This window comes from Olea europaea, chromosome 21 (genome assembly GCF_002742605.1).
Source record: "Olea europaea var. sylvestris chromosome 21, O_europaea_v1, whole genome shotgun sequence".
NCBI lineage: Eukaryota > Viridiplantae > Streptophyta > Magnoliopsida > Lamiales > Oleaceae > Olea > Olea europaea.
Window position 1 is genome coordinate 12389697 of NC_036257.1, and position 11279 is coordinate 12400975.

General features: G+C 33.8%; 1 protein-coding gene across 1 annotated transcript; it reads right to left on the reverse strand.

The window, feature by feature from the left end:
* Positions 1-5425: 5425 nt before the first annotated feature.
* LOC111370704 (ubiquitin-NEDD8-like protein RUB2) lies at positions 5426-10589 on the reverse strand. The gene is made up of 3 exons (XM_022992541.1): positions 10325-10589; positions 9187-9446; positions 5426-5808 (listed from the first exon to the last, which is right to left on the reverse strand). Exons 1-3 carry the CDS (start codon positions 10415-10417, stop codon positions 5697-5699), a joined length of 465 nt encoding a protein of 154 aa, XP_022848309.1. The 5' UTR covers positions 10418-10589; the 3' UTR covers positions 5426-5696.
* Between the last annotated feature and the right edge of the window lie 690 nt (positions 10590-11279).

Below are 11279 nucleotides of genomic sequence, written 5' to 3' on the forward strand. Positions count from 1 at the left end.
CTTACTAGCCAATGAAAAATGTTTAGGATAACTAAAAAGTACAGCCACCCTAGAATATTTTCTGCCTCCTTACATGGTAGTTTCTTTATCACTCCATGTTCTGTCTATATATATAGGTTTATTAGAGAGACAAGACTAACCAACAAGTACCATGCCATGAATTTTAAGCAATAATATTAAAGAGTAAAACTATTTGCTTACTTGGTAACTAATAAACCTCTTTAATGGAAAAATAAATATTACATGGAAAATCCATAAAGAGTTTAGCAACTAATAAAAACAGTAGGAATCATAAGTAATAATATACTGTCAGAATTTGATTTCATTCCTAATTACTTAATTACCAAAATATAAAATTAATAATTTGTACAGTAGTTATGTTGTTAGTCAATCTTGCACTGCATTTCAACCGTTAATTTGAGAAGATTTGACGTCATTTACAGTATGCTTCACCTCAAAATGCGTAAAACTCAATTAAATGGCAATTAAACAAATCCTGCACACAAAAAACCATTGACTATTATAAAAATCACGAAAGAAGAAAATATATGAAAGTCATTTTCTTCTCGATGGGATGATGAGGACTAGTGACTCAAATCTCTAACCACATTTCAATCTGTGTAAAGAATATAATTCAAACTCAGAATGCTCATTTCTTGAAACTACACAAAATTCACGTGCTCTCGTGTAAAATAGGAAAAGAATGAACTAAAATTTATAGCTTCCTCGGCCGCATTAATAAAATTTTACAAATACAGATGTCGTACTGAAATTATAGAGGCATGATCTTAGGAAATGATACAGAGCATAAGGAAAGTTGGTTTGTATACCAAACAAGCCTGCAATGAGATAAACCTTGAAGACTAATATAGCACCAGAAGTTAGTTTTTACATTTTATAAGCAATTTTCGATATTTATTATCTGTTTTTTCACTAACTTATACCGGTAAGCTCTAATCTCCAGAATAAGGCCTCGTGGATGTAAATAAAATCGACAGATTATGATTATTCCATTGTCCGTTGGAACAGAAACTCGTAAGAATAAGATTAAAACAGAACCTAAAGAACTTATTCATCAACTACTTTTAGTCCTTTTTTTCTGACTTCTCATCTGTGCATTGTTCATTCCATTTCATGAATCCATCCAATTCCACCCTCCGGCTTAAGTAACATAAACAAGCGCACGCACGCACACACACACATGGAGAGAGAGAGAGAGAGAGAGAGAGAGACCGGCTTGTTTAGGGAGCGAGCGCCAATTGCTATGTCCATGCCTCTGAATAAAACTCATGAGCCTCAAATCCTCTGCAGGGCTCCATGGTCCCTTCTTCACCTTGGTTTTATCACAGCAAGGAGCACGACCTCTTCCCATTTCTTACTAGCCAATGAAAAATGTTTAGGATAACTAAAAAGTACAGCCACCCTAGAATATTTTCTGCCTCCTTACATGGTAGTTTCTTTATCACTCCATGTTCTGTCTATATATATAGGTTTATTAGAGAGACAAGACTAACCAACAAGTACCATGCCATGAATTTTAAGCAATAATATTAAAGAGTAAAACTATTTGCTTACTTGGTAACTAATAAACCTCTTTAATGGAAAAATAAATATTACATGGAAAATCCATGCTTCTGAAAATTGAAAATATATAACCACACCGCGTAAAAGGTTAAAAAGTCAGCTCTGATTTTTGCAATTAATTATTTATCATCCTCACGTTATATGCATATTCGAAGGTAGAAAACATATTTTCTTTTTTATTTTAATCCAACTTTTTGTAATGTTCTTGTTGTTTTGAAAAGTCAATAAGTAACTTACGAGACCAAATTTTTTTTCTAAAATATGTTTAGATAATTTATTGAAAGTGCTTTGTCTATTTGTACAGTAGTTATGTTGTTAGTCAATCTTGCACTGCATTTCAACCGTTAATTTGAGAAGATTTGACGTCATTTACAGTATGCTTCACCTCAAAATGCGTAAAACTCAATTAAATGGCAATTAAACAAAGAAAAAAAAAAGTCCTTATTGTTTTGTTAAGACAAGAATAAAGATCCATTTGCTAGGATTTTTGCTTTTGATTCTACTTCTATTAGAACAGGTTCCGGAGGAAGCTACCTTATGCCTATCTATCTAATCAGATAGAGTACCCTCGTAAAATTATCTAAACATATTAAGAAAAATAGTTTCTTAATATCAAAAATAACTTTTAACTATTTAAAAGTCAACGAAACGGATTCTAAGTCACGTCTATTTGATATACTTACTAAAGACTAGTCTACAACTAAGAGACTAAGCATAGGACTTGAAGATTAAAACCAGAGACGGATTAGGGCGGACAGGGCTGGGCTGTAACCCCCCTCCCTTAGGCCCAAGAACTTTTTTAAGAGACTAAGCGTAGGACTTGAAGATTAAAACCAGAGACGGATTGAGGGGGGATAGGGCTGGGCTGTAACCCCCCTCCCTCAGGCCCAAGAACTTTTTTTTTAAGGTATTTTTTATTTTTTTTGGTAAAAAATCAGTTTTTTATGTGTAAATTCTTTTTTTTTTTTACACGTAGTAGCCCGGTTTGAAATTTTGTAACCCGGTCTTGTATCCAATCCTGGATTAGTCCCTGATTAAAACACAAATTTACTCTATTATTTTTAGCAAAGATACACGAGGAATTTTACTCCAAAAAATCACCTTATTTGAAATAGATTTCCTAATCCTTGATTCATAATAAACGCAAGCATATCAGATAAACAATAATTTTCTTTTTCTTCAAACACTTGCATCCTTTAATCATCTTAGAAATTAAGGAAGTCAATCTTATCTTTATTTTAGTTTGCAAGAAAATATTTCTTTCCCAATTAAGTGAAGCAATACATTCCTTGTTGCTTATGGGATTATCAGTATTTAGCAGAGTCTTAGGTTAAATTTTTAAGGAATATATAATACATTTGTACCTCGTACTTTACAGGACATATATTTATACTAAGATGCCGTACAAGATATTAGGGAAAAAAAAACAAAAAAACAAAATTGAAGAAGTGATATTCCCTTAGCAGCAAGAATAACATAAACTCAAGTTGAAGGCAGCATGTTTCCACGCATGCATCAAACAATGTTAAAATGAAAATTGCTGATATCTTATTGCAGGGTGTTTACAGCAGCTCTATACGTTTATTTCATAACATAAAAATAAAAAATTAATTAATTAATTAAATTACGGCTAAGCTCCCTAACTATTTATATAGTGTGCAAGTCTTTCAACTTTTATAAGTGAAGATGTGGACCCCAACCTATTTTTGATTCTCAATTATACATGACTTTCACGTCACTAAAAGTTAATTGGCCAAATTTATCATACCACTTAATATTTCTCTCTAATTCAATGAAAATCATGTTCAACGTTAGTGTTTATTTAAAAGGTTATGGTCACGTAAAGACCCAATTCACCGATATAAGTAGGTTGGGAACTCAAAACCTCACTTCTGAAAATTGAAAATATATAACCACACCGCGTAAAAGGTTAAAAAGTCAGCTCTGATTTTTGCAATTAATTATTTATCATCCTCACGTTATATGCATATTCGAAGGTAGAAAACATATTTTCTTTTTTATTTTAATCCAACTTTTTGTAATGTTCTTGTTGTTTTGAAAAGTCAATAGCTTATGAGACCAAAAACTTTTTCTAAAATATGTTTAAATAATTTTTTGAAAGTGCTTTGTCTTGTTCAAAGAGTTTCTCAGGATGCTCTTCTACAAGAAATAAAAGCTAAAATCTATTTGGTTAGATGCCATAGTCATTCATGGCCAAACAATTGTACGTAGAAAGGAAAAATTGAAACATATAATACTAATATATTATTTCTTTAAAGCAAAAAGGTGGAATGTTATGTAAAATCATGCCGTGCGTGTACACGGCTTCATCTCGCTTATAAAATATTGAATATGTAACTCTCTATCCCCTCCAAGTCTTGAGTTAGGGAAGCAAACATTTACTGCTTTTACCATTCGGTACCTAATTGCGACATCTTTCTTTAAGGTAAGTAGATTTTTTCACTAACTTTGGATGACTTTTCATGACTCAACAAGTCAATTATTAGAAAATGGTTCGTGTACGTATGCATGACGTGTGGCTTATGTACAAGTAACCTAATGCCCAGAGCCCAGTTGCATGCCTTTCAACAGTGATTTTTCAATTTAAGCACACCCTTTGTGCGTGGAATTTGTTTTATGGGAATAGGAACGAACAGTGTTTGGCAAAACCAATTATAATTTATTAGGCCATTGGAATGCACAGGACACATACCAACTTGTGTAAGCCATATACCATATGCCAAATCATGCTTTCGTGGGTGTTATTTTTCAAATCAATACAGTTCATTCTTTCGTAAAATCTTTCACTCGATCATGAAATTGCTTATAATGAAAGACGAGAAATTTTAAAGAGCTTATTTTCAACCCGATATCAATCTAAATTTACTTTGGTGGGCTGAATTTTTACCTTTTAGGTTGGTAAGATACTATAGAAGGGACAAATGAAAATGAATTACTGAAGAGGACAAATACTTTGTCAAAAGAGCTGTAGCTCTAGATTAGGCCCTCTAATGATTCAAAATGACTTTTCTGATTAAGAAAGATGCTATTCTTTTCAACACAGTAGTTAAAAGGGAGGATTTTTTATACCTTGTGTGTGGTTAGTTGAGTCCCAAATTCAACAATATCCTGCCAAATTTATAGTCAGAATGTGAACATTCTATCGATGCTGACCATCTGGACTGATGTTATTGACATTATATCCAGCTTCCTGAAGGGGAGGAAATGTTATCACACAATCTTCTGGTTTATTGATGTACAAAAATAGGGAGAATTTAATGCCCTGTTTAGTACGGATTTAAATCAAATTTTAATTCAAGTCAAAGTCAAATAATTAATTTTAACCACATATTTTATAAGTCTCCACAATTTTTCAACCACACATTTTAAAAACTTCTATCTAAATCTACTAAAAACCTAATTTTAATCCCTACTACACAAGGGCTAAATCAGAAAGCACAAAAGGATAAACCCATGAAGGGAACTAAAATGGACCTATAGTGCACATCGACCAAAACGCTGATTGTGATATCCTAGTGTACGCAAGAACAAAACATTGCAAGGGGCTGGTCGCAGCAAATAACATCTATGGCAAACTAAGAAAATCATGTTCAGCCACAAGCTTTCTCGTTTCTGTGCAGGTGTACGAATTTAAGTAGTTCATTGCAAATTTCACGATGTATATACTGAAACTCGCAGCAAGAACCTTAAAGAAGAACGAAGGATGCTTAATGTAATCTTTAGCAATTTTGTGACTTTTGTCCTTTGCAAATCACTTGCCAGCATAAATTTGACAGCAATACAAAAAGACTATAGGACGACACAACCAAAAAGTACAGCATGGAGAAGACAGTTCAAGCGTACCACTTACAAGTAACCAATAATTACGGTCAAATTCAACAGCCAAGATTATAAATTCATTACATCAAAGTATCGTCTCAAACTCTGTCATGGCAAGAACAAAGAAAGCATGAGGCTGCTTATAGGAAATCAGATTGTATGTCTAGGGGCAAAATAATAAAAGCTCATGTTTCAGCACAATTTTCCTGGCTTCTCCAGAGGTATATAGTATAAATAGTTCAATGCAAACTCCAAGCATATCATAGCCCTATCTAAAGACCACCACCCCTGAGAGCAAGGACCAGGTGAAGAACAGAGCCACCCTCAATGTTGTAATCTTTAGCAGTTTTGTCATCTGCAAGCTGCTTGCCAGCATAAATGAGCCTGCAATAAAAAATGTTTCCCATCACCACATGCATCAGAAAGATTTGGATCCTAAAGTTTCAACCAACAATTATGACCCAAGTAATCAAAGTAAAACAACACGGCTAGAGGCCACATCAGAGAATGTGCATTTTTATTTATAAAATGGCAGATGATAATGCTTTGCTAGACAGTTGTGCCAATACATCATAATGGTTAAAAATGACATTGTCTCACATTACATTGAACTCTGTCTCCCAACAATCGGTTTCTCCTTCCAACCGTAGTCCTTCACATTGCTCTGTCAACTCTACCAGCAGAATATCACTAATCATTTTCCGTCAATGATTTCCTTTTGGATCCTTTGTTTGTAATAAACAGATATGCATGCATGAGCGAGTGTGTGTGTGGATGTAGATCAAATTAAGATTAACAAAAATGTAGCCCCTATTTGGTTTAGATAAAAATCAAAATTTTAATAGAATTCGATAAAATTTGATGAAATGCATGGCTGGAAAATTTATGAAAGTTGCGGGTCACTGAAACGTAAGATTAAAAATGAATTTGAGGAAAAATAAGTTTTAAAAAAGGGGGGGCCAAACATGGGTATATATTAGCTTTATTCTCATTAAATTTAAGATCAATTGAACGAATCCTTTTGTGCCATTAAATTCAATCAAAAGCTATTCATCGGCGGACTGGGTGTCATCTGGCATCCCAATGTTAGTGTTGTTTAGCGATTGAGACCATTTCGAACCTATTCATAGGGAGCAACATTTAGACCAGGTTGGGCACCATCTCTCTGACATATTACAGGTCGCACATTAGCAAGTTTAGGACTTTTAGTATTGCTTTTAGAGCTGGCAGTTCTCAAGCCAGTTTATTTGCATATTTTCACTATCATTTGTTTGCTCATCCTTTGATTCTTATAAACTGCAAGGAATGATGAAAGCGTCAGGGTGTAGCTATGGAGCCTCGGAGGATCATATGACAAGCTATTGGACTATCATCTTTCTTCGCATAAGCCATTTACTTTGATTTGTGCACTAGCGAGGGGACTTGGATATCACCCCTTTACTTGGTATAGCTCTTACCCACCCCTACCTCCTATCCTAGTTTCATAGCACGTTCCACTGGTGGGATCCTACATGATCAATATCGATAGGGCGACAAAGATGACTTTGCAAGTGGTGGGGGTATCATCCGAATCATTCTGGACAAATTCGTCATTATTTTCATCCTATGGCATTTGTTCTATACTCGATGCTGAGCTGTAGGCCATTTTTTATAGGATCCTGCTGAGCTATGCGTCATTCTTGAGGGGATCCTTCTTGCACACAAACTTGATCTCTCGTAGGAATGGCAATGGACCAAACTGAGCCAGATCAACCCTAAGTACGAGATAAGGCTTGGCTCATGTCCACAAACAAAGCATGGGCCTTGGCTCGTGTGGACACGAGCTGATCATAGATTAATAAAATAAGTCAAAAAAAAAGCCGACTCACTATCTCAAAACAAGCTAACTCAGTCCATGGCTCATCTTATAAAACCTCGAGTGACCCATGGATCGAGTCCGAGATGAGACGAGCCCACAAGCTAACCAACGGCTCGACCTGTTTATCACTCCTATCATTCGAGTTTATGAATAGGGGTGGATTCCTCTACCACGAATCATTGCATCACAAATGCAGGAGGCCGGTGGACCATCCAGGCTTAGACACCTAATCTCCTATGATCATAATACATTTTCTCACATTTATTGTGAGGGAAACCCCTTGAATTACCCGGAAAACTCTCTAGTACAAATTGACAGACATGGACTTCCCATATTAAGATGTCTTTAGGCTTGTTAGTTTTTCCTACATTTTTACGTGAGGTAGTACCTCTCATTTACTACTTTTAGTTTTTATTCTTTAAATGGATGTTAGATATACGTCCTCCTTTTGTGTTCATTTATTTTCATTTATATCACGATAAGTTACCACTCCATCCTGTCTTTGTGGAGCCTAAAAACACACCAGGGTTATGATGTTGCTTTATATATATATATATAATCAAAAGAGATCTCTTTAATAGGTCCAATGAAATCAAATCTCTCAACCTCATAAAAATTTAGTTTTGGTGTACATACGGTAAAAAAACCATGCCAAGACCTAAATATTCATCCTCTTAGTTACATCAATTGACACCACATTACTTGATGACTTATATTCCTATTTCTTATTTTATATATTATTCTCTAGATGTTAAGCTGTACAACTATTTTTGACATCCCAATTTATGCGGCGTAAACGTGCAAATTTTTGTTTATTTAAATGGCTCAACACTCATTTCCACAATATATAGCTGTTGTTATAATAGTTTTATAAAACTTATTGTAGGTATCTAAAATCCATAAAACTTTTCCCATTTTGTCCCCTCCGCTTAGGTCATATGGCATTATAACCTACTAATATCCTAAACCTTAATAACAACCAAAATTAATTCCTAAAATCAATGCTCTTCTAGATAACATGTTCCTGCATTTTGACTCCACCATAGATTTCAAAGTATTTCTTTATAGTTCTAACTTACGATTTACGATCCACCTACTCTAATCAACTACAAATATATCATCGGCCGATAACATTTATCAAGGGACCTCGTTTTGAATTTCATAAGATCATAAATGTCGAAAAAAGAATTATAAAGGCTTGGAGTATGACATTATTTCAAGCCAATTTAAATGGGAAATTCCTTACTGCTGTATTCATTCGTCATACATTTTTATTGATATTAACGCATCTAATTTTTTTTCTTTCTAGTTTCCACCAGAGCATTTGCTTAGTAGCTGTAATTGGATTTTCTTGCTATTTATTCAATTCATTAGCAAGTTTAAATTACTCTCTAAAATTAAGGTTTGGAAAGGAAATGGAATTAGATCCATTTAGATTGATGATGAGTGAGTGGTGGTAGTCATTCCAAAAGAAAAAAGAATCAGAAATTTCGCAGCACCATGTAGCCTGAGCTGAGAACCATTTGACTATTAGCACGAAGCTTATACATGTTTATGCTATGTGCCATACAAATTTGTAACCACAACATTGGCATGTTTGTGGTGGCAGTGGAGTGAGAAGTAATGCAAACAATGGGTTCACCGACACCAGAGTCAATGAGAAATGCAAGCAGCAGTGCTGAAGGTTTAATAAATTAATAAAGTAAGAAGAATAAAATTCTAGAGGAGGTTTATATAATCTCAATCCAATGAATTTAACCAGTTGAAAATAAAATCACGCATCACAGGGAGTGGTGATATTTGGTTGAACTTCACAAGTTTAAGAACACAGCATAAACTGTTCCATAAACAAATAAAATTGGTAGGCATGAGATAAGATTATCAAAGAAAAGCTTATCACAAACCTTTGTTGGACTGGAGGTATTCCTTCCTTCTCCTCAACCCGCTCCTTGATACGTTCAATAGTATCAGTTGGCTCAATATCTATTTCAATTTCTTTTCCTGTGAGTGTCTTCACCTTGATCATAGTTCCTCCCCTAAGCCTCAAAACAAGGTGAAGTGTTGATTCCTTTTGGATATTGTAATCTGCCAAGGTCCGGCCATCTTCCAATTGTTTACCAGCAAATATAAGCCTCTGCTGGTCAGGAGGTATACCTTCTTTATCCTGGTAGAAGTAATTTTCATGTTAGCTTAAATTCATGGCAATTACCAAAATGAAGTTATTCAAAATTGTTATCAAGCAATTAAAGCATGTTTGAGAAATGTTTATAAATGGTTTAAAATATAAATAGATAGAAATAAGTTGTGAATAAGTGGATAGTACTTGTGGTCCTCAAAATGTGTGAAAAAAAGTGTCTTTTAGTGATTATAAACAATTTATAAATATATGCTTAGCGAGTCAACATTACACGCGGTCTCTAATTATAAATATTAACTGCTGCTTACTGAAATTTATACAACACTTTCTAGCACAAACAAGAGCATATAATGTAGAGGATCACGACTATATGAAAAATGAAAAACTACAACCACTCATTACTCATACATACACATACAGGGCCTTGCTCAACACATGTATTTGCATTTATCCGAGTATTCAAAGCATTGTTTAGAAAAGTTATTTGAGGCTTATACATTTCTCCTTCCATGCCACCGATGTGAAACAGTGAAATAGCTCAACGCTGATTTTTTTATATTTTATTTTTATTTTTTGTTTCCTACCCAAAAGGTTAAATACATGTACTAGCATTTTTAATTTCCCGCCAAGACTCAATGGTGATCAATAGTATATACAAAACAATATGCTTGTAAGCATGCTCTCATATATGGACATAGCCTCTGCACACACAGACGAATCACCTATCAGAAGAAACTTAATCAATACCAAAACCCCAGCAGAAACAATAATTCAAATCCATAGCTCCATATGTACCACAAACCAATGAAAACAAACACTTCAACAATAGAAAAGCAGTAAAATCCCCAAATTAAAATAAATATAACGAAATCACAAAGAATAAACGGAAAATAAAGATCAGAAACCTGAATCTTTGTCTTGACATTGTCGATAGTATCGCTGCTCTCAACCTCGAGAGTAACGGTCTTTCCAGTTAATGTTTTCACGAAGATCTGCATCTTTATCGACTAGTCTTGCTCTCCGAAATCTAAACGAAGAGAGGAATTTTTCCCCTGATAGCTGCAATTTTAAGCTGCAGTAGTCGGGTATGGCGGTATCTATCGGGGGTTTTATTGGATGTTGACCGTGGAATCTGGACCTACAATTATTCTCTGATGAGTCTGATCTGTGATCCAGCGCTTAATGTCAGCCATCTGATCTTCAATGGTTCCTTCACTTTAATTTTCTGAGAAAATTGAAGCCCAGTCCCTAATCATTTTTAAAAGAGCAAATAGATCTTAAATCTTTAAATTTTGGCAATGCAGTTCAAAGCCTTTATTTAAATATGCACTGGAAAGACTTTGAAATCCGAAATTATGTTAGAGCATCCCCAAAAAACTCTACATTTATAAAAAGTATATTATACATCGAGGGTGTTTAATAACCATTTTTACTAAAAAATGAATTTTAGAATAGTAGATTGATGAAGAATGTGTGAATGCAAAAATAAGGAATTTTTGTTTTATATTTTCGTGTAATATTATTTTAATAAAGAATGTGTGGTTAAAAAAAGAAAGAGAAAAATGTATTTTGATAAAAATGAGAATCAAACGGGGAAGCATCTATAAATTTAAATAATAATTTTTTTTATTCTCTCAATTTCGACTCTTAATTTTATTTTTTCACATTTATTGATTTCTCCTAAAAAATTTAACATAATTTTTTATATATTAAGGGACAATGAATTCAAATGTGATTTGAATAATTTAAATTATAGAATATTTAAATTGAAACTTATTTTTAATTATTGAATATCTAAAATAAAGAATATTTTATGCTTAGAGGGTCTATTAAAAATACTCTTATTACCCCAAAAATGTA